The following is a 24,627-nucleotide window of genomic DNA, read 5'->3' as shown; positions in this document are numbered from 1 at the left end:
CAACAGTCTCAGTTTTGGTTCAGAATTCACAGGAACATACAGTAACATTATGTCAATGCTTACGGTACACTAAATATAATTTTATGAAGCATAGTGTACAATTCTGCTGGCTTTTTAAGAATTCTTTCTGAATTTCTTAATGCAAATATGCAAAAGTCAGCAAATATGCATGCCTGTATTCAACAACAACAAAAAAAATTCTTATTAATGCTTGAGCCATGCTTCTTTAATAATTTGTCTTGCATTGCTTTTTGCAGCTTCTGTCAATGACCCAAGATGAATACAAGCCATCGGATGTTAGTATACTACTAGTCTTTGTAATTTTGTCATTCTTTTTAACATGTAAATACAGATCTCACTGATATAGGCAATACAAGCTTAGCTGACATTTTAAAAACTTCTGTGTTTTGTTTAGTCTGTTTTTTTTGCCATGTAACCTTGATTGTCTTAAATATAATTATCTTTCTCTTCCTTAACAATTACACTGAGAAACTGCTAATTAGCCTTACAATTGAAATTACTTGAAATTCACTTGAAATTACACTACTTGTAGTATTACCAACTGGCAAACGATCTTTGTTATTTCATTGGGTTTAAATAAGATCTCAAAATATGCTTTCTAATGCAAACCATCTTTAAACTTGATTTAGCTTCTTTGCTCTATTTTTTTTCCTTCATTCATGTTGAAATGCTGAGGCTTTTAAAGAGTGACTGACAACACATGAGTTTAATTTACAAATTACAGAAAATTAGAATCCCTGCTTGAGCTGACAGCAAATGATTGATTTATTTTGACTGCTATAGATCTTGTAACAAACCTGAATGCAGAAACATCCCTGCCATTCAGCATACTCAGAAGAATGGGGATGCAGATGAACTCTGAGAGCAGTTATAACCAAATCTTAATGTGCTGCCTCATATACCTAACCCAGATACTATTCTGAAAGAGAGAGACTGAATCAGTCCACAACATTCCTGTGCATAGTTTCTGCAGGCAAAATAACAGTTCTATCTCTCAGCCTAAACACGTCAGTCTTTAGCACGTACTGCTCTCAGTAACCCATTGCATGTGAATTCCTGCCAATACAAGAGATATTTATGATTGTGGTTGCTGGAACACCAATCCAAACAAGCACAAGTGCTGAAATTTAGTTCACAAAAAGAAAACCATGTGAGAGTGTTGAATTAGTACTAAGAAGTGGGCTAAATGCTGAATCAATAGCAATAATTAACAGAACTGGTTTTATTAACTGCAGTTAATGTATTTCTCTCCAGAAATAATTTAAAATTGAAAGCCATTTATAAACACTATTGTCATAACCAATATAAATAATCAGATAGGTATTCTTAATTTTAAGTCTGAAAATGTCAGTCTGAAAAATTAAAGTCTGAAAATTTAAATTTAAATCTGAAAATCTCAATGTATTTGCTTGCCTAAGAAGGAGGGTGACTTTGTGGTTATAGCTTTAACCTAAGGCCAGGGGATCGTGATGCTTTCCCAGGCTGTCTGTAAAAAGCTAGCTTGACCTGGGAAAGTCAGGGTGTCAGAACATGAACTCAAGAGTTATTGTTTGTGCACTAAGCCATGTAGTTGGCCTCAGACTTCCCCAGCTGTGCATGCGTTAATATAATCCACTTTCACATTGTTTTTTGTTTCCATAATTTTATAAGTAGGAGAGGCCAAGAGCATGCAAATAGTCATTTACCATAGCTTGGCTGACTGGAATAACATGATCACTTTTGCTTGTGTGTCCACACTTCTGTGCATTTTCAGACTGCTTGTATGTACACTGAAATGTCTAATGCAACGTGAAATATATGGAATTTGAAAAAAAAAAACAAAAACAAAAACAAAACCACACTTTTTTTAAGGAGATACTTACTGTTCTAAGATGCAGAATTATTTTATATTTTGTTAAAAACTTCACTGAAATCAGTTTGTAAATCTCCTGATATTGCATGAAAAGTTACCCAAAAATTATTTTGAAAGCTGTTATGTACTAGTTTTGCATGCATCATGACTATAACTATCAGTTTATTTGGAAAGAGCCAACTACAGTTACTCGTTCATCTCCTTTACCATTGGCAATCCATGGTAAAGCAAAGCACAGAAATAGGAGTCTCACACTTGTAAGAGCTGCCCTAAAAGCAGTGCCTCTCTCCCATCTTCTGGTAGGTTTTGCTGGTAACAGTGAATGGGAACCCTTCTGACTATCACACCATCCACCCCACACTGCCATTAGAAAATGGTCCAGCCAAAGCAGACCTGTACTCAACACCACAGTACAAATGGGAGCCTTCGGATGACATGTCAGGTAGTGAAAAGCATTGCATGGGAATTACCCTTAGTTCTATATTTTCTTTTTCTGTATCTCAGTTCACTGCCTCTTGCATTTATTTTTTGTTTTAGTAAGCTCCTTGGCTTGTTGAAGTTTAAACAATTGCTATCACCTTACAATGATGGCTTACCACTTGGCAGTTTCGTGAACAAGGCTGTAGACATATACTAACTAAAATACTTTCCCTCTTTGCAAACCAACACAGTGACTGCAGGTTTTGTGTTGCTTTACTGCGCTCAAATGTTTTTTTGTTTGTTTGGTTGGCTGGTTGGTTTTTGGTTTTGGGTTTGTTAGTTTGTTTGGCTCCCATCTTGAGCTTGCTAAGGATATAGAAGTAGCTATTAGAGTGATTACAAGTGAAATCACTCCAGGGTTACTCACCTGGAGAAAGTGCATACAGTAGTCTTAGGGCCAGCATGAACTGCAAATAAGAATTTCTTTTTCTACTTAGAAAAGGAAGAGGAGGAAGAAGAAGAAGAAGAAGAAGAAGTTACCCAGGAGGAAAAAGAAGATGTTAAATTGCATGCCCTTGTCTCTGCGTTCCAATTTATCATGAAACAAAGTTACATTTGTGCTCTGATAGCTATGATGGTAAGTATTGGCAACAAAAGAATAATGCTGTTGATTTTACAAATAGATGTGTCTTCTCAGTGTTTTCCTGAGAGTAATTTCATCTGTTGGTTTTCAGTAAGTGTTTGCATCATGCCTAGAATATGTTGATATAGTGTCTGCAGTTTAGGTTATTGATTAATAATTCCCAGACTTGTTATAGATCTATCAATAGGGCAACATGAAGGGTTCTGGATAAGACATCACATTTCCAGGACTGAGAAAGAAAGCAATTGGGGCTGAGGTTTTTTTTTATTGATTCCAAAGGTTCTCTATAAGCAGTATCATCATGCTGTTGCTCCACTCAGATTGAAGTGTGCATCTGGTACTCTCTGAGATAAAAGATCTGGAAAGCCTGGTTTCCTTTATGGATTCAGAACGGTCTCAAGGAAAATACAACTTTTTGACAAACATGATTTTGCTATTGTTTTACTTACCACCTTTATTTCTTCTTTAAATGTTGTTGTTTGCTTTTAAGCCCAATTGATGCAAGTATCTTGAACTGTAGCAAATTTTCAGCTTAGTAATTAGCTCTCTGTCTATATTACCAATGCAAGCTTTGGTTTTACTGTTTTGGAAATGTTTCCACTCTGATGAAATTAACCATAAAGTTTCTTGGCTGAATTTTGTGTTAAAAATGATAAAATAAATTAGTTTGGCTGCTTTTTGTTTGCATATGGTTTCACACCTTATTTACTGTCCTTTGACAGGAAAAGCAGACTCCTTGTGCAGAATCTGGATCTGGCTTCATGTATTCTAAAACATTAACAAGTAGTTGTTTTCATATTGCCACAATGTCTCCTTCCCCTTCCCCTTCCCCTTCCCCTTCCCCTTCCCCTTCCCCTTCCCCTTCCCCTTCCCCTTCCCCTTCCCCTTCCCCTTCCCCTTCCCTAGTAGTTTAGCACTACTAGCTTTTTCTGTTTGTGATATATCTCTATTTCCTATGATTCAACCCAAATTCATTTATGAATTCTGTTATAGTATAATCTGATGAAAGTTCCACTTACTCCATAGCCAAGGATTCCTCAGTGTAAGTTACATTCTGTTATGTGAAGAAAGAAGTAGCATATTAGTGTTTTTCACATACTCTTACAAAACATTATTTCCAAGGTGGATGGATTAGTCTGACTGATGTATTCTTAATGTTTCATATTTTTTAATTTAAATTGAAAGGGAAATTAAAATATGTTGACGGTTATTCCCCAGTTATACCAGCATATAGCTGAATTTAGTCCTAAATCAATAACAGTGTTAGCAAAAAAAAAAAAAAAAAGCACTTAGAAAAATCCTTTCCCCCAGTTTTTTACTAGAGTAGTTTTCAGTAACTGATTTCTGCAAGCTGTTTAAAACATTATCTAGTTGTAAGTATAGGAGGCAATCCAACATGGTTAGGGTACACTAGCTATTTTTCAGTCTAGCTGTGTAAATACCTTAGCTTTCCATCTTAAATTGTTTCTATAAAAGCTAGAACAGTATGGAGCCAGAATAATTTTATATCTGTCAAGGGCTTTGAATGTAAGCAGGTATCAAATATGTTTTGCTATTGCTATGCTGATTTCTTTGTTGCTAGTTTTGCAAGAAGGTCCTCTGTGCCCTAAAGTTAGCCTGGACTTTCCATCTCTGTTTATTTCGTGTAATGAAAAGCAGTGAACCTGGTCACAAACCTTACCAGTGTGCAGTTAATGTACAAAGAAGGATTTGCCCCCATCTGTGGACTTCTTAAGAATCCATTTTCAGCATGTTTTTGAAGGGATTTTACAGTAGCTAGCCCAATAGCTGATTAATATGGATGCAAGCCTCATGACAATGAAAACGTGTGCTAAGCAGAGAAGCGTAAGTTAAGTAACGGGCTGTATGCCACAACATGGTTCCTGAATGAATCCTTGGACATTTTTTTCCCTCTTTTTTCTTTTCATAAGGCATGGAGTATCACATATCACAGCTGGTTAACTTTTGTACTATTGATCTGGTCTTGTACACTGTGGATGATTCGTGACCGAAGGAAATATGCCATGCTCACTTCACCGTTCATGGTTTTCTATGCAAATCTACTGCTAACATTGCAGTATATATGGAGTATTGAGCTCAGGAATGATGAGCTTCCTCAAGTATCGGGTTTTTTAGAAAGAAAGGAACCTGGGGAGTTGGCATCAAAGGTAAGTGTTACAAACCGCTGAGATTTTTTTATGAAAACACAAAATGAATATGTTGTGACAAAAAATGTGAATCACTTTACATTTAAGAATCCTCAGTATTTGATATAACCATGTTTGGTAGCAGTTATACAATAAAGGATAAGTAGTTTAAAAATGCTGTTGAGAAATTTGCTTCTTACTCATAAAGCTAATACCAAAACAAATGTTTCAGACATGTTTATAGGTTCTCTTGACAATTCTGCAGAGAACACATAGTAGATATAAATTTTGGCTTTATAAAATGGGTTGAAAATAGATGTGATTAGATTTGTTAGATAAATGTTTATCCTCTTAAGTCTTGCCTCTTGTACCTTTGTCTCACCTACTTCAGAACCCTTCAACATAAGTGTTGCACATGGATGTTTCTGGCTTTCAAAAACATAAACCCAGACCTATGTAGTCACTGGCACACCCACTGTTTGTAGTGGGAAACAGAGGAAGGGCTATATGAAGATCTGAAAAAGAAGTAAACTCAGTACTTGTGGGTGGTTAAATTGACGCTCATAGTTCTAGTGCCTTTATTTACCATGGCATTTTGTTGTATTCGGTCACCCATGCTATATCAGGTCTGTCTTTGAACGTGATGGCAACTGGAATTGTGGTATCATTGCAGTTACCAGTATTACTCACACCTTTAGGATTTGTCACAAGTAGCAGTACATGTCTGCCACTGAAGCTGGAATCCATTTCATGTCAGTAACAAGAGTTTGTTGACCTCACTGCATGATAGATTTTTTTCAAAGATATCTTGAAAGCACTACAAAATGCAATGTGTTTGGCAGAAGTGCTACTGGGGGAGGGAATGGGCATAATTAGGAAGTTTTTTCATAGAATACCCAAGAGGGGCATCTCAGAGAGTACAGATAGTTGGCACTGCTTCCCTTGAGATAAGTGAATTACTTCCCTTATGCCATTCACAGTGTTACCATTCACAGTGATTCTGCAAGTGAATTCCCTTGTTGGCAGTGCCTTTGGACAACCATTTGTTGGTCTTTAATGCACTTGAAAATTAGCCGAAACTGTATGATTTCACCTGTAAATGTAGAAATAGTTAAGTAAGAGAGCTAAAAGCTCAAGGAATTCTATAGATTCAATGACTTTGTAAATCTCTCAAGGAGTTTTAATGTTCTTAGTATGTCAGCCCCTTTGACATAGTTTCTTATTAGCTATATAATCAAGTATCTTACATAAAACTAGCTGGTGTCAGGAAAGGAAACCATTGTGCATATATGATGATTTGGCCACACCCCAAAAAATAATAGAAAATGCCTACTGCTTTTTTTTTAGGCTGAATATAATGCACTCAGCAAATCTCACAAAACCACAGAATGTTTGAGGTTGGAAGGGACCTCTATAGGTCACCTTGTAAATGAAGCAGTGAGGTGGAGCAAGTCATGGCAGAGTAATCTGTACTTTACAACAGCAAAACATTTGTCTCAAAAATCAGAGCTCCAGCAGTTTATCTGGAGGAAGAACAGTGACAATTCACACAGGCTGAGGACCTGCTTCAGCTCAGTGTTAGCCACAGTGCCAGAGAAAGCAGCTATTGCTAGCATGGGACTTTACCTGTCTCCCATGAAGTACTTGCATATTAGATGAAAAACAGGAGAGCTCTACTTTATGCTACTGACCTTGTCATTTTGTTGCATACAAGCTAGTTGGCTTTTACATGTTTCCTGCCTGAGATTTTATTCTTATATCTTATAAGGCAGTGAAATAAGTCCTTGTTCTGCACCACTATAGAAACTTTGCGAAATGTAAATATAAAATCAAGAATTTGATAGGTAATATGCCATTTCCTGAATTTTGGCTGTATCTAAGTATTGAAAGTTGTTGAATTCAGCTTTTTTTCAAAACAAAAAAATGTACTCTTCATTAAAGAGATGTATTTATTTCTAAGGTATCCATCTTTTGTGGAGTTATCAACTTCAATCTCTTCCAAGAATTAAAAGCCATCTCATATGCAAGGCACATTCAGTTGGCTACGTCTTTTGTAACTTCAAGACACACAAAGATTTTTTTTTAATTTTTAAATTAATTACTCTTAAGCACTGAAAGTACCAAAACTCCTACATCTCTTGCTTTATCAAACCTATTGACAATACACTTACCTGCCAGTGCTTCTTCAGAAAGAGGAAATGAACAAAAATGGGCAGATGGAAATTATACCAGGTAATATATAAAGAGAAGGTCCTTAAACTTAAAGACAGGAATTAAAAACTGAATAGAATAAGGTAGAATAGAACTGTATAAGAAAAGATGCAGAGTGAAAAGTTAATAGAAAAGTGCAAATCGTAAAACCATAACACCATCCAGGTTGGATGAAATGAATTTGTGTTTAATGCAGGGTGTTTCCTAAATAACAGTGTTTCCTAAATGACAATTTCCACAAAGGTGCACTTTGACATTTATGACATTATTTCTATTTTCCAGTAGACGGAAAAAACAAAAGCATGCAAAATTTATGAAGACATGTTTGCGGTAGCAGGATATAGGTTTTACAATTAGTCTGTTGTTTTCGTTTTGATTTTTGCTTGCAGATCCTTTTCACGATTACTTTCTGGCTACTGCTTAGGCAACACCTCACTGAACAAAAAGCACTTCAGCTGAAAGAAGCTACTTTATCTGAGGTCAAAGTCAGAAGTGAAGAAGATGAAGAAAAAGGTAAAGCCATGTCCAATTTATTAGAGTCCTTCAGTCACAATAGAAGTTTCAGTTATTGTGTTTCCTAATGCAGAAATTAATTAGCAAGATATGTACTAAGGAAGATATTACAAAACTATGTGCAACTGTCTCTCAGTGGTTATGAAAACAAAACAGCTTTGAACTTTAGAAAATCCAAACAAATTAAAATTCTCTTTACTGTTGAACTGCAAATTATGAAAGATACATGAAATGACTTGTTTGAAAAATGCCATGGAACTTTTTTAAGAATCAGTTTATTCCCATGTCCCAAACTCAAACTAGCAGATGAGTTGCTGTGGGAGTTTAACCACAAGAGGAGAAAAGTTTCCAGAGGAAAAATCAGTTATTAATTTCCTTGCAAGTTGTTCTGCTTGTCCATAAAGATTTGTACAAAAAAAAAAACAGAAGTTAAACTACTGATTTCAGTGGGAGAATAAGCATGTATATTTTCAGTGTGGGGGCTCATGCAATCAAAAGCATACCTGAGAGCCAAGCTGACAGCTGCATTTTTGGCTAATCCAACAGCTCAGTGACCTGTTCCCTCTTTTGCTACTGGGCACATCTTCTCCCAGATATTTGTTGCCCTTTTCTGTCTCTCTGGATTCTGATCTGAATCAGCTCAATTCACTGAAATGGTAGAAAGCCAGACTGTAATCTAGTTTCCTGTTTGATTAACTACAGTGTTTGGCTCAGTAAAGCATCTGGTCAGTGTCAGAGCTGGACACTGCAAGGATTTGAAAGGCAAGAACAAGGAAGGAGTCTGAGGAAAGGACTGTGAGTGGAAGAAAAGGAGTGGGCAATACTTTTGGTGGTGAAGTCTCAATATTGTTCTCAATGTGAAGAAAAACATTACAGCTGCATGCTGTGAACTTGACAAGCTCTGTTACCTGGGTATGTGTACCTGGTACATGTGTACCTGTTCTCAGGGGAACACCTACCCTGCCATCCACAAGCCTCTCAAGGTGAATAACTGGGGAATCCTGACCTCCATGTAAGGCAAAAACAGTTGGTATTTTCTGCAGTCATTTAGATACAGGAGAAAAAGCTGGAAAAGCGGTAGTTTCTTTGAAAAAATGTTAGCGGAGCATTTATATTTTTTAAGCTTGTTTGATTTTATGTTAAAGTTTTCTCTTGCTTGTGGTTTTTTGGAGGAAACCACAGTATTCTCTTAAGGACATTCATCCCTTTAAACTCAACAAGAGAGATTTTCTGGTGGTGCTAGTGGTTTCTTTGTTTTCCAGTTTAAAAGGTTCTTGCCTGGGAGTAAGGTTAGTCCCATGGATAGTATTTTGGCTGTTATCTGTTATACAGTCCTTGGGCTCCAATTTTCCACTACAGCTACCTGTATATCACAAAGTGAAGTGTGGCGTTTGGCCATAGAGCAATATACCATATAGCTCTAGGAGCAAGTTGAGGCTCATATGAAGTTAAAATTCTCTCCTTTGCTCTGGAGGCATGACAGTGATTCACAAATACAGTCTTTTGTTGTGAATAGTGTCTTTAAGTTTTTGTTTTGTGTGCAGAGATTCTACTTTCCATCCATTTTGATTCTTATTAAAGTCCCCAAAATAGAGGTCAAATGTAACTCTGTACTTGCAGAAGAGGAGTTGCAAGAGGGAGAAGTGGCAGAAGAAGAAGAGGAGGAGGAGGAGGAGGAAGATGATGATGAGGATGAACAGGATATTATGAAAGTTCTGGGGAAGCTGGTGATGGCTATGTTCATCAAGTACTGGATTTACGTCTGTGGGGGCATGTTCTTCTTTGTCAGCTTTGAGGGTAGAATTGTCATGTACAAAATCATCTATATGGTACTGTTCCTGTTCTGTGTGGCCCTCTACCAGGTAAGTGAGGACTGTTTTAACTGAATTTTGTCCTTGAATACAGTGTTTCATACCTCTAACTTGGTGGTAAAGTAGCTTGGATGGAATTTGTAAACAGTGTATTTGATTTTTAGTTAGATACAACATAATAGTAATAAGATCATTTGAATGGGTTGATTAGGACATTCTCATTTGATTTTGGTCATAATGACAGGCAAAGCACAAAAAATTAGATGCTATTAGATAATATATATGATACACTTTGCCTGTGGGACTCCACCCCACATGACTGAAAACTGTGGAAACTGTATGGGAAAGATTTGGACCTTGCACATCCTACACAACCACTGGTTTTAGTGACTGTCCACACAGCTTCCACAGCCATGGAGCATGCAGTCCCTCTCCTCCTGCACTTTCTTCACCTAATGTTGATGAAACTGAGTGACTGAAGCTGCCCTTGGCTTTTATGTTTGCGGCCATGTCCCAAAAGACACTTTTGCATGGAAGTCTGTACTTGGGTGCATACGTACCAGGAGTAAAAACTTTATCACAAGGATTTGTGTCTGCAGTTTACTTGAGGCCGGCTAGGAAGAGTAATATTCTTAGCCTTTGTTTTCCAGTACAGCTTTGTCAATACTTTTATCAGTGTCTTTGCCTTGAGCTTCTTTTAAATTCCTTAGTGTGTGATTTTCAGGTGCACTATGAATGGTGGAGAAAGATTTTAAAGTACTTTTGGATGTCAGTGGTTGTTTACACGATGTTGGTACTTATCTTCATCTATACATACCAGTTTGAGTCTTTCCCTGGGTTGTGGAAGAACATGACAGGCCTGGATGAAAGCAAGTAAGTGGTTTTATTTATTTATTTATTTTTCCATTGGACTTGTGAGTTTGATGTGCTCTGAGAGCACTCTTCCTTCTTGTAGTGGAAAAACTTCATGAGACCATTCCCAGACATAGTTGACTAAGCACTCAGCTCTGAAGCTGTAGGTTTACTGGTGCAACAGAGCAGTTTTTAGCAACAGAGATGAGAAAGGGCATGACAAGGGCTCAGAGGGTCATATTTTTCCCTATCTGCTGTCAAGTCCTTCCCAGTGTTAGCAGTACAGCACCTGTACTTTCCCTTCTTTGACCATAGGAGCAAGATCTGGGGATAGCCTAAGGGTAGATTTACAGGATGTCTGGTGCTGATGAAGATGGACTAGCATTCCTGCTAATGAGGAGGGCTGTGTTTCTTCCTCCTCGTGATGTATAGGGCGTTCCTCAACAGGAGTTTACATGAGAAATTAAATGCAATATGAGTCGATCTTCAGTGCAGTACTTTCAGCCAGAGACAACCCATCTGGTTCCTGAAAAGAGAGTTGTGGCAGGGCTGGTACATTTGGCTCTGTACATTTAAAGTATCTTTCTACATTACTAAGGTCAAATACAAGACATATACATTGTAAAACTTTCTGGTTTAGAAGAATTTAAAGATGTAAAAACACAGAACAAGTACCAACCCTTGTTTCCCTTTGCTAATGATATGTAATAATGTCTCATGACAAGGAAAAGATTTTGGTGTAAAAAGATGACTTAGTGGCTTTTTTTTTTTTTTTTCCAGACTAGAAGACCTTGGTTTAAAAAGGTTTTCTGTGGCTGAGCTATTCACACGCATCTTTATCCCCACCTCCTTCTTACTGGCGTGTATCTTACATCTTCACTATTTCCATGACCGTTTCCTCCAGCTCACTGATTTAAAAGCTGTAACCAGCAAACAAGACAACACTATTTACAGGTAAAGAAATAAGTAAATGGAGCTATCTGTATGAAAATGCTGTTTCTGACTGTCTTGTAGTGCTCACTTTTCAAATGATGTTATTTACTTCTGTTATAATGACCTGGTTTAAAAACAAAGGAGAAAAAACAATCAGTATCCCTTAACATCCAGAACCATGCTAAACAAGCCACAACTAAAGTATCGTTCTTCCACTACTTTCCAATACTTGTAGAAGGTGGTGTTTTTTTGTTTGTTTGTTTGCTTGCTTTCCTTCATTTGGTGCTACATTTTCAAAGGTACTGATGATATTTAGGTATTTATCTCGCTAGTCGTTTTCACTTTTACTGTGGGGTAGATTCCTAATTTCTGTGTGCCTTTTTGTAAGTCCTGTCAGTAACAAATAATAAGACTTAATTTGTGTAACTTCTGTTTTTCAATGTCCATTTTGAAGGCCAAATGGAGATCGAGAGATCTTTGGCAAGTACCACATACACATTGGATAGTTAGGCCCTTTTGTAAAGTTGAACTTCATAAATGGAAATATCTCAAACCTGTGGTCACTCTTTAGGGTCCTGGTCCTTGGCTATGCTTGCTCTTTGAGACATTCAGCATTCTCATCAAGAACTTCACTGTAATTTTTTCATGATTTTGTAACCTCACCTTCTTCATACTTTTACTATGTTCAGCTCTTAAATATTCTCCTACATAAAAACAAATCTGTCCTGTTTCTGTATTTACATAAGCTGATAAAAACAAAGCCAAATATTTGCTAAAAACATAACAAATTAAATTTGACAAAATTTCCTAACAATGTTGTGGCTTAACTTTTAAAATGCCTGTTTGTATAATACTTTTTTCTTTTTGTTTTACTTGAATTGCTACATCCCATGGTAAATTCAAGGGTCCTTTCAGAAATTCTGTGAGCACTTTCTTTGCCCACAGAAGACTTTGTGTGCAGCAGCAGATGCAAATTAACATCTCTGAACTGGGCAGCCAAGCCCTAATACCTGAACCCACATAGATGTCTGAGCAGAAACAGTGGTTGTTCCTGGGTTGTGGCATTTGGGGAAATATACTACAGTTTGAGGTAACTGCACAAGCTCTTTTGTAGCCTAAACACTTTGCACTACACTGACTAACATAGAAACAGATGCCAGCTCCCAACTAGTGTGATCCAGTAGGCATAAAATGGAAAAAAATCCCTGAGACAATCCCAGTGACTTTGGTCTCATGGTACAACGCTCCTTGCCTTTGAAACCACTATTTGCAAATCTATTATACATGGAAGATAGTAAAATATTAGCTACTACTCTCCAAATGCTGGTGTGAAGAAAATCACTAATTAAAATCACATCATTCTGGGAGGATGGAACACTAATACTAAAGACACAATGTTTTAAATGTCTTGCCGAGAGCGCGCGCACGCACACACACACACACACAAAAAAAAAAAAGATTAGTATCAGAAAATAAGGTTGTAGGATGTGAATTTTTTTCTGTAATGAGTGATATTTTTGCCAGGAGTAATATCCTTGAGACAGCTGAAAGCAGACATCTGCTGTTGCAACAGGTCTTTTAGGACATTTCTTAAGCAAAGTGGCAAGTGAAAAGGATTCTGTGATAATGTAAGCTTTTTTGTCTGGCTAATATAATGTGTTTTTTTTGTTTTTTTGTTGTTTTTTTTTTTTTTTTTTGTTAAGTCTAAATGTAATACAAGATTGTATGGAACTTTCAAATAAATAGCTAGATATTTTTAACTCTTAAATGCAGCTAATGTGCTACATTTGCCATTTTGCAGTATTTCAAAGTCACAGTTACCATGTATATCATTTCTGTTCTGCAGAATATATACTGAGGATCAGCAGACTTTAAAATTCAAACCTTCAGGATAGGACAGGGTAGGAACTGCACTGACATTTGTACTGATGATGCATAAAGCTGGATAAGATTGAGCACAACAAGCTACAGTTCAACAGTCAAATAGAAAAAAAGTTGCAAACAGACTCATATGTCTAAAATTTCAGTTGTTCCTTTTGCTTTGAAAACACTAGCTTTCACTCAACTGCTAGTTTACCTTTCAAGATTACTTTTATGCTGCTTCTGTTACAACAGAAAAAAATAAAGAAAATGATCTTTAATTTTCAGTAAGAAGACAGAACTCAGTCCTGCAGCAAACATAATAAACCAACCACAACAAGTATGAGCTAGTCATGAGACTAATAGAGAAAGCAACTTCAGCTCCTCCATCTGTCCCTGAGCTGAAGTGTAGGTTTATGGTATTATGTTTGTGTCTAACTGAAAACTCATGTTAAGGTTGCTGAGACTGTTCATGCATTAAGATAAGGAAGAAATATATCTATTTTTAAAAAATGTCCACAATAATGTTACTTGAAGCTGCACTCTCATTTTGTGGTCTATGTAAAGTACCTGCAGTTCTAACTGAAGTTACATACAATCTAAATGTCTAAGTATTATTGGATTTATAAGCTTTCTAGACTTTTCACTGCATGGTGTGCATTAAGCTTTCAGGGTGTGTTTTGTTATGACAATATGTCTCTTGGTAGACAGGAAAGTGCATTAATTCCTACTTAACAGTTTCCTTTTCTCTCTCTCTAATTCATTTTCCACTGTCATTTCATGCATTCTTATACTTTCATCTCCCACCTCATAGCCATGCCAAAGTCAATGGCCGTGTTTATCTAATAATAAATAGGTGGGTACCTCAAACTTTCCTTTCCTTTAAAAAGATATGCCGTAACTTGTTTGTTACTTCTTAATTGTGTTACAGCAAAATATGTTCTTGCTGCACTGTACTGTAAAATGAACAGGGAGAAAATGTTCAGGTATTGTAGTCTTGTAAAGTTGGTGAAGCAGTTAATACATCTCTCCTGCATATTTCTATGTTGTGAGTTCATCTCCCAGTTGGGATTCTTCTCCTAAATTTTGCCCATGTCTCAATACAGGAATAATTGATGCTATTTGTAATTGGCTGCAGACAATAGACTTGGTTGAGGAGGCTCGTTTACCTACCCTTTGTCTGTGCATGGAATGATGCATGCCTGCATGCACACACATTTGCGTGCATGAACACATCCCTGACTACCTCACAAGCTCTTAAGAAAGTGATTTTTTGGGGGTCGAGTCATTTAAATGTACAATGTGTATTTATTTTCATGAAAACTATGAGTTTGTACTCATATACATCCCATACACTAAAACCATTGCATGCTACAGCTGTTAATTTGTAGACAAAGTTGGGTGCTACAGGATCCAAACTGTGAAATTCCATGTTGTCTTCATAGCCATCTCTTTATATATGGCATCTTGAAAACAGTTCCATAAAGGAGATTCCTTCCAAAATATTTAGCTGGAATAAGCATGGACTTTTGTATAATCAGCTCTGAGAATAGAAGGACTTGTCACTGGCCTGAAGGAAACCCATTTGACAAGAAGGGTTGGGAATGGTGAGGGCAGGTGGCTTGGCAAGGGCCAGCAAGCCAAGAACTGAGGGGCATGGCCAGAAGTCAAGCCTGGGCTCTCACCTGGGGGGATTTAGCAATGCAAGGGTGAAGGTCAGGTCTGCAGATGGTCATAAAGGTCAGCCACAGTCCAGTGAGCTCCCAGCAAGTCCACAGCAATGAGGCAAATGTGAGGAGAAGGTGGGGGGGTCAATCTGTGTGGCAGGCTTATGGTCAAGGAAGTACCAGAGTGGGCACTGACACATCTACAATGGCAGGACCCCCAGCATGAAGGCAGCTTTCCAAGGAAGGAGAGGGGAATCCCTGTGCTGAGGCTTTCTTGCACGTCCCCCAGCATGTATCAGCTCAGCACATTATCAGCCACCCAGCCCTGGGAGCATGCAGACAAAACCCCTGCAAGGGGGAAGAAAGCGCTTGGGGTACTGCTGTACCATTAAAGGTACGGATGGCACTGTGTACTCAGTTTGAACCATGCATGACATATTCAAGAGATGGCATGCTGATGTTCTGTGGAGCAGGAAGCTTTCTGTTGTGAAGGCTGTGCGTGACAGATAACCCTAGAGATTATTTTCAGCAGGTAAATCTCAAGCAATTCATAAACCAATTACAAGCAAATAATCAAAGGTAAAAGATACTTCATAATGCATCCAATAATTTATTACCAATTTCTCTCCTGCTTTAGCAAATTAATAAACAGATGAATATTAGGACTTCAGCAAGGACCTGGGGCACATGCCTGATTTTAATGCCATTGAAATTGCTTTGATGCCTAAAATTAGATGTACTAGTATACCTTTCTTTATTGATACCCTGTTTAGTGAACTTGAGGGTAAAAAATGTTCACAGTTGAAAGCATTAGTGGCTGTACCTTCAAGATTGTCTTATTATTTAGTTATGTGTCTTCCTAAGTATCAAGCACAATACCTTTGTGTTATTTTGGATAATTTCCCACCAGTATATACTTTCCAGCTTAGTTGGAACACCTGACTAGCTGTGATGCCTGTACAGATAGCTTATTGGAGATGTTCTAAACTTCTGCAGTTTTTTTTACACTGATTTCTCAGTGTCATCTATTATGTAATGTCATGTGATCTTATAATTAAAAAATAAATAAAAGAGGAGGAATACTCTAGGAATAAATGAGAAGGTCTGGGAAGAAAGGTTCCAACTAGACTAACTCTTTAAATAGTGGACTGGGCTTTTTATCTAGCCTTTGATCTCCTGAGCACACAGTCCTGTGCCTGTGCCTACTGATGTCAATAGGACTAGATACTGACGTACTGGAAATTAAACTCATACTGAAGCTTTATGCTTTTTATTGTATGTACCCTCCTGTATAACCCCATCACCTCCTGGATATGAATGGGAGTTATATGGCGAAGAGAAAGATTAGTCCTCCCACACTAAATTCTGTAGGATTCCTGTTTTTGTTTTGTTTCCAGATTACACTGAGGTAAGTCAGTAAGTTCTTAATTTACACCAGTGTGAATGTAGATTTTTTTTTCATCACAATAGACAGTTATGATATTATCTCTTTAAAATCAATGCAGTTATGCAATTGCACCTGTACAAAACCTGTCTAGTTATAGAGATACTTTCATTTCATTGGGCATTGCCTTTAAAATGGGCTTTGATGATTTATATTAGTTGAGGATCTCCATAGCATTCAAACTGAACCAAAAATTAATTCTCTCTTCTTTATACTTATATTACCCTCCTGATGGTGCATTATTACAGTTTTAGATAAATATGCAAAGTTAGATTATATCATGTTAAGGAATATTATTTTTAATCATTTTATTGAGATTTGAATATCCTTTCAGTATATACAGTGGGTTATCTATGAAAATGAAATATATTGGCCTTATTTTCAGCAGATAAAACTACTGAATATATTGTTTAAAATAAGAGATTCTGAGATTCATAGCCTAATGATGAGTGGTTTTAGTAAACATTTTCATGGTTGGATTTATTCAGTGAAATTTTTGGGACCTTGACTGTTTTGTTAAGCTTATATCCATCAGCTATCTTTTCTGTATTTTTTGGCAATTTGTATGATGTTACTTTTTCAGCATTGTTTAGTCAAATTTCTGTATCTGTTCCCTCATTTGAACCACCAAAATTTCCAAATTAAAGAAAACCAAATATTAGAAAAATACATCTGCTTGTTTGATTTTCTCATTAACTGCTTAGCCTATGCTCTTATTTTTTTTAATTATCAGGTGTTTAAATCTAGATTTTAGTTTCTTGAACCATAAAAATCCTTGTTAAAATTGGCAGAATTTACTGTCTAAATGGTCATATGCCCGATTTTCACATCATGAAAAATGAAGCCCCAAGATAGTAGGATAGCATATTAAATTTACTTGTAGTTCTTCAAGAACAGTCTAACAGATGTTTAAAAATATACTGAGTATAGTAATTTCAATAGCATTGCTAACATTAAGTTACCTGATCATAAAGATAGTCACTTGCCAAGGAGATTTTATTGCAAAAAGTCCTATTCAGAGGGACTATTTATGGCACTAAACTCTAAAGGTGGATTTTATGCTAATATGGGAGTTGAGTCCCAGCAGCACAACTGAGGGGAAAAAAATCAAAATTGAAAAGTTTCATCTGAAATTTTTCTTTTTTTTTTTTTTTTTTGAAAAAGCAAAAGAAATGCTGGATAAGCCTCAGAATAATTGGCACCATGGCAATACAGAAATATATTTTTTTGTGTTAAATGAGTTGCATCTCCATTTTTGTAGTCTGAAAATTACTAAGAGACTAAGTATGAAATAGTTATAAATTAACTGCTGTGCTGCAGTTCCCTGTTTCTTTATAGAAGCACCCTGTGAATGTCATGATGGCATGCTCTTGGCATCAGAAAGCTTCTGCAGATGGAGTAGGAGAATGCTTTATTACTTGTGATGTAGCATGACATATTCGTCAATGACCTTCTTCTGTAACCCCTCTGTTCTCATCTCCCTTTTTCTTTCTGTTCCAATTACTTTGAGCAGCCTCAAGAAAAAATTACCAAACCAACAAAATGAGTAAGTCCCCTGTGAAGTCATGAAATGTTTGCTCTTAAACAATGTCATTTCATGCTTCTACATCTTAAACTCTGACCATTTTCTCCAGTGGGGAAAATGTCAAGTTTAAGTGTCAATACCACTCATTACTAACTAACCATTAGTATCTGAGTGAGAAGTAGTTACTAATACATTCCAACTCAATTTGCAGTGTGTGTTTGGAGAAAGTACCAGAATCATTAGCTTTTCCACTTCTAAGGCATTTTCCATGAAAAAAACAAAATATATATATATTTTTTTTTCTAGTTATACATCTTGAAAAAGATTGCAATGTCATTACCGTTAAGTTTGCTGACATATCACTATTTACCAACAGACTGGTGCACCAAGATGGAAGCCTGCCTGACATAACTATGATGAATTTAACTGCCAGCAGTGAAAAGGAAGAGGATAAAATGCTGAAAGAGGCTGGTGAGAAAAGAATGGAAGAGCCAGATGGGGAGGGAGGGAAAGGGAGGGCAGAAAAAGGAAAAGAAGAAGAAGAGAAGGACGACGACAAGGAAGATGATGATGATGAAGACAGTGAGTCAGAGGAAGAAGAAACTACAGGTAAGCTCTGCAGATTAAGAATTTTGCCTTCCTCAGCCTTAGGTAACAGTGGTAGCAGATGGCTCATTCTTGGCCATCTCTGCTCATTTCAATTATCACATTTTTCTTCTAATTTTACATAGGGTCTTTGCCAAAGCAGCCTGAACTGAGCAGATGGCTACTTGTCAATTATTCAACAGGCTGCAGGTTTTTCTAAGGAAAATCATACTATTTCTGTAGGATGCTAGGAGAATGAAAACAACAACAGCAACCAAAACCTTGTTTTAAAGAGTGATTTTTTCTTGGTATTCTGGGTTGGGTTAATACCCCAAACCTTGCAAACACCTTTAGAGTGAAGTCTCTTTAAGATAAAGAAAATACACATACATTTTTAATCTCTGATACTTTATGCTTTCAAGGCATTTCAATTCAGGAGTTCGAAATGGCTTTACTTCATTATTCATGTGCACATTAGTGTCATATTTTTCACTTCTGAATATGGAATGTGTAATTGATGCCAGATGAACATAAAAATGCTTAAGGGCAGACATGGGTAGTGCTGATGTTGTCATTCTTGATGTTGCTAGTATGAACTCCTAGCTTGAATTATTTCCAAAACTCTGTTAGGAATATGAGCCATGAGTGAAAACCAGGGAGAGGCATTTAAAACACCCAAGGAAACTGTACCGTCCAGAAATAGCCATACCACAGATTTTGTTGTTTGTGTCAATACTTATAGGACTGTGACACATAAATAGAGACAGGGTCTTTCTCAAGGAAGAATGGCAGTGTGTTTAGCTTAGCTGCCCCATGGGAGCTCAGCAGCAACTATTTCTCTTTCCTGGCTGGGACATCTTCCCTCACAGAGATGTTCATAGGACATGGAAACCTTTCTTGGACAGCTCTCATGTGGTCTCTGAGGAGTGATAAGTTTGTTGTGCGCTGGCCATCCCCACATACCAGAAGGGCTGAGGATGGGGATCATCTGTTGAAGGTTACCCTGTGCAAACATGCAAACAGGGAAGTGAGGAGCTTCAGCATTCTCCCTAATCCCCCCCCCGCCCCCCCCCCCCCCCCCCCCCCGCACTGTAGTCAGTGGGGCTTGGCACTAGCGTGAGATGCTACTTGCCAGTGTGTGATCCATCCTTAATCTGCACATGCATTTATTTCTACCAGAGAGTTACATCACTGTTAGATGACCATGGCCATATCTGATTTTTATCATTATTTTAATATGTTCATGTGTGCAGACTTTGTTGTACAGGGATGTACAATTTTTCAATGGTGGAATCAGACTGTATCTTATCCTCTGTGCATGTGGTGTTTTGACATGCTAGACAGAGCTCATTAAAAGACCTCCTCTGCCCTGCTCCACTTCACTGGCACTGTCTGGAGATACCTTGCATGGTGGTAATGCTACAAATTGAAATAAATGCAATGAAAAAATGAGAGAGGACATCTATAATTCTAATTCTCTAAATATTTAAATACACTCATCATGCTCATAAAATCACACATGTAGGATTAGAGTTCTCTTGCTAGCTTAATTTGTCAAGTTTAATTACATAATCATGCACGTACATAACTCAGTGTTTTTATTAGGATTTTCTAAGTTGTGCTTGGGGAAAAGGACAGGAAAAAAAAAGTATAATTTGGAATTTGCATGTCAGATATTTTTAAAATCAGCTTTTTTTCCACAAGTGTGCATGTGTTTTCTCACATAAATATGTGCAGAGTAACCATCTTGGTTTGCTTTATAAGCAAAATAATTGGATGACTTGAAATAATTGCATACACAAGCTGGTAACTCTTTAATGTTTTTACCAGATTAAACAGTGACATGTTTTGGTCCCATTTTGAAATGTTTCCATTTCTGTTATTAGCTGTAAAAGTGTTCTCACAGTATGCGAAATCCTTCCTAATCTCCAAAATGCTTCTGAAACCTCTAGTACAGTGTGAAGTCGTTATATGTAGGAGACTGATGGAACAGTTTTCTAGCCAGTCCATAAGCAAAGAGAACACTGTTCAGTATATGTATTACTACATATTCATATGTAATAGACATTTCTTGTTTCCACATGTTTGGTCATCGGGGTATTATTTGGGAGGATGGCTTTTGTAGTAAAACATTGCCTGTGAAGGGATACATTCACCCAGTTTCAGGATCTCAACTTGCTAGAGCTCCCTTTTCAACTGAGAGAAATATTCAACTAGACTGCAATTTACCTTACCTGTTTTAGATATCTATCTTGGGATGCCACAAATCACACACTGGGAAGGTGTGCTGTTCCCAAGGCAGTTTAGTTGACTGACATACAGCAGCTATAATATAGCTGTCTAAAGCCATGTGACAAGAACACTTGCCATAGTGTGCATGAATTTCTCCCAGGCTGGCTGAAAAGCTTTCTGAATAATATTCTGTGCTTTCTGAAAATAGGCTGTGTCTGTATCTTCCAAATGTTAGATAAAATCCTATTCTTTCTGAGCTGGATAAGGGCCAGGTCTGGAAAGTCCTAGAGCTAGTCACTTTGTGGTAATCCCTAAGCTTATGTCCAAAGACACTGGCAGAAAATGGGGCCCAAGCAGGGCTTTGCTACAGAGAAATAAAAGCAGAATTGGCAAGGGAAGCCACCACCAGCACTTGGTAGTGGGGAAGGCTTTCAGTGAATGTGGGTCAGAAGGGAAAACACCATAGCTGAATGGACCTCAACCATGTTTTATCTTAGCTAACAAATGAACCATACCTTTTACCTCCTTCATGTCTTACTCTAAGGCCTAGAAGAGCAGAAGTAGAAAGCTCGTTGTTCCCTGATGAAGCATTCCTTTTCATAAAGACCTTCTGTTTTTCTCCTCCCAATGGTTCTGCTTGGACATCTCTGCAGACCTAAGGAACAAGTGGCATCTGGTGATTGATCGTCTTACAGTGCTGTTTTTGAAATTCCTGGAGTATTTTCATAAGATGCAAGTCTTTGTGTGGTGGATTTTGGAGTTGCACATCATCAAAATTGTCTCCTCTTACATCATCTGGGTCACAGTGAAAGAGGCAAGTAAACGCCTGCTGTCAAAATCTTAACCTTGGTGGAGGCTTGGGAGCTGCACAGTGGTACACCTGTTTGTAGAGAGATACCTTCCTTATGTCAGACCTCACTGAAGCTGTGGCATTCAGCTGGGCTTGTCAGCTGCTGGGGACCTGCCTTGAAATTGTCTCTCACAATGATATTCTTCCCGCTCAGATATTCTTATTCCTTCCCCTTTTTTTCCTAAATATTAAGGTTCAGTTAGTCTAGTAATCTGGACTCATGAGAAACATCTCCTTCCCTACACACTAGTAGTGTAAGGATGGAGAGTGTAGAAGAGAACTAGGAAGAAATGCATAGGAAAATTACTTAAACTGGACCTGAAGAAACAGGAATATGGAACTGCATTTTTAAAAAAGGTGAGGACCACCATTCGCTGTGCCTTTGCTGTGGGCAGTGTAAGTTCTCCACCTGACATAGCCATTCCTTGAACAGTGTTGTAGGACCAGAGACCTTAAACAGCAAAATAAAAATCCCTTTTCTCACAACTACCAGCAAAAAAGAGCTCAAGAAGATGAAAGCAAGTTCCACATACACGTGACTCTGTATCATCTTTTCTTTGTTTCATGTGTACTTAAGCAACAGAATCAACATTTGATTGCTTGTATTTGGCATCTGTTGTTTCTAGGGTGGATATGCAGTGTTGTGGGTCTAAGAGTATTCACACCATGTAGGAGATAACATTCTTGCAAAAATATTAAGTTTTCCATTCCTCACTTACCACTTTGTGTGTGCTATTGTGAATAGTGCTGTACATGTATTTTTTAAGTATTTTTCTGTTTTTCTGTGTCCCTTTGTTTTGAGTGATTTTTATTTTTTAACTACTATGGAACAGGCCAAACTTTCTCAGTTCTCTTGTTACTACATGTAATTTCTCTCCATCCTGTTTTTGTGTTTTCAGGTGTCTCTGTTTAACTTTGTGTTTTTAATTGCCTGGGCTCTTGCTTTGCCATATGCTCAGTTTCGCCCACTGGCATCAAGTATCTGCACTGTTTGGACATGTGTGATTATTGTCTGCAAAATGTTGTACCAGCTCGCATCTATTGATCCCAGCACTTTTTCCAGTAACTGTACATTGGTGAGTATAGATGTACATTAAAAGGGTTTGGCTGCTGCTTTCTTAAATGAAGAGCAAAAAGAAGCACACTAAGTATTGAAAATTACAATTCACCTGATATATTATTGTCAATTATCATTCCAACCCCAAGCAGCCTTAAATAATTATTTTTTTAAATATAAATAATTGCATTTTCTTTTTAGCCTGGAGAGAATGAAACGAAGGTTGATATAGAAGAACTCAAAACCTCAATCCTCTACAGTGGTCCAGTTGATCCTGCAGAGTGGGTTGGATTGAGGAAGTCTTATCCCCTGCTTGTGTACTTAAGGGTAACTTCTTTAACTATCTGTATTTGAAATATTTCCTTATTTGTGATGAATTCAGTAATGTCTTTGAAATATATAGCACACAAAAAATAATGGAAGCTGTTTAAAATAGGGAAGTACAGAAGTACAGAGGGAAAGAAACAGCAGAAAGCCATATCTGTTACGTAGGTCATTTCCAGATGGGGTTCAGTACCAATTAAGACAATCTGCATGCAGAAGTATCACTTTCTGACTCTACTGTCTGTTAACAACACTCTAAGAAATGTGGTATTTAAGAGCTCTAAGTAATGAAAAGGCATATGGCTTTCAGGTATCACAGGACTGATGGATCTACTTGGAGTAATTGCCTTGCATGACAGTATATGCTATACATGTAAGCAGTTAATTTTTATAAGTGCTTATTCCTTAGTCTCAGTTTAGAAAATGAAATAAGCTAAGTTAATAATTCATTCAGACACTAGTAAATTGATATCTTTTGTTTTTTCTTCTTGTTTTCGATTGATGCCTGTGAACAATATTGTATTATTCCTATCTTGATTAAAAAACCCTACTTACAATAAATTTATCAATTCCCAGGGAAAACCTTGCACACTTCTATGCAATTTAAGGAATCTCCAAATTTTGTATACACAATTTAAAGCAGTCAGAAACTGTTAACTAATTAATAGCAGTCTTTGATCTAACAGCTGATTTATTCCTCTTTTTTTTTTTTTCTTTTCCCTGAGAGTTTGCCTCTCTGTACTTTGTTTGTGCAGTCAATTCGTTAGGTGCCTCTGCCTTCACCAAATGTGCCACTGCCTCTCACTCCCTTAGACATGCATCTCCATCAGTTAAGAATATATGTGGGGAGGTGCAATGGCTGACATGAGTTCTGCATGGAGGGTGAAGTTGCCAAGTGGCAACTCTCCCAACAGCAGTGAGCAGCCCAGGGACAACAAACAGAAATAACTTATTGTAAAAATAAATAAATTAATTAAAAACATTACTAAATTACCAAATATTTCTTGTGAATAGAAATCCAGAGATTGCCTCTTCATCTTCATTTGTGTTTTCCTTGAGGAACTTTCTTCAGGTTTTAACCAACTTTTGGAGTTGGTTAATATTTCTCTTTAATTGAGCTGAAAACAGGTCTCCCTCCTGGGAGAGAAAACTCATCTCAGAGAAGCTAATGACTTTATTTCAGTCAGGCTGGCGCTGGGACAGAAAGAGCCTTACCTGAATGAAGACTGACAGATAGACTTATCATTGTTCATTTGAAAGAGTATCCAGGGTATATTTGCAGTACTGAGGGTCCTTGTGGTTTTAGGAAGTTAGTACTTGCCAGCTGAACCCCTGCAGCTGACTTTGTAGATGTTTGTATCCTCTATCTCCTCCAAAGCAAGCATGATATCTTAAGGGAAGCCATGAAACGTGAGAGGGAAAATAGTTGGGTCAATGCATTTTCAATTCCTTTCTACAACTAGTGTTCATTACAGTATTCTTAAAGAAATGTCTTATCTTCCAAACCTCAGTACAAAGTCCAGTAAGTGGTAGGAACCTCACTTTATTTCAATGTTAGTAGCTGAGAATAAGTTCCACTACATCCTGGAGTGTGGGAGCTCTCAAAGTTAATATCCATTTTAGCATTCATTGGTTGATATTTATCAGAAAGTTTTATAGCTTTTTGTGGTTTTGTTTTTA

General features: G+C 37.3%; 1 protein-coding gene across 10 annotated transcripts in view; it reads left to right on the top strand.

Moving 5' to 3' along the window:
- PIEZO2 (piezo type mechanosensitive ion channel component 2) overlaps positions 1–24,627 on the top strand; it is a 310,777-nt gene that overhangs the window by 215,197 nt on the left and 70,953 nt on the right. For 7 of the 10 annotated variants that reach the window (XM_068671657.1, XM_068671651.1, XM_068671648.1 and 4 more), the window contains 13 exons: positions 258–296; positions 2,177–2,315; positions 2,791–2,930; positions 4,868–5,104; positions 7,684–7,807; positions 9,428–9,669; positions 10,343–10,491; positions 11,251–11,424; positions 17,888–17,920; positions 18,276–18,508; positions 21,370–21,530; positions 22,466–22,642; positions 22,825–22,950. In XM_068671657.1, coding sequence (XP_068527758.1) covers positions 258–296; positions 2,177–2,315; positions 2,791–2,930; positions 4,868–5,104; positions 7,684–7,807; positions 9,428–9,669; positions 10,343–10,491; positions 11,251–11,424; positions 17,888–17,920; positions 18,276–18,508; positions 21,370–21,530; positions 22,466–22,642; positions 22,825–22,950 — 1,974 coding nt within the window. The remainder of the gene's footprint in view (positions 1–257; positions 297–2,176; positions 2,316–2,790; positions 2,931–4,867; positions 5,105–7,683; positions 7,808–9,427; positions 9,670–10,342; positions 10,492–11,250; positions 11,425–17,887; positions 17,921–18,275; positions 18,509–21,369; positions 21,531–22,465; positions 22,643–22,824; positions 22,951–24,627) is intronic. The other 3 variants (XM_068671649.1, XM_068671653.1, XM_068671650.1) reach the window with 2 other exon arrangements.

Source organism: Anas acuta, chromosome 2 (assembly GCF_963932015.1).
Source record: "Anas acuta chromosome 2, bAnaAcu1.1, whole genome shotgun sequence".
NCBI lineage: Eukaryota > Metazoa > Chordata > Aves > Anseriformes > Anatidae > Anas > Anas acuta.
Note: the sequence above shows the minus strand (reverse complement) of the source record. Positions and strands in the feature narration are given on the sequence as shown.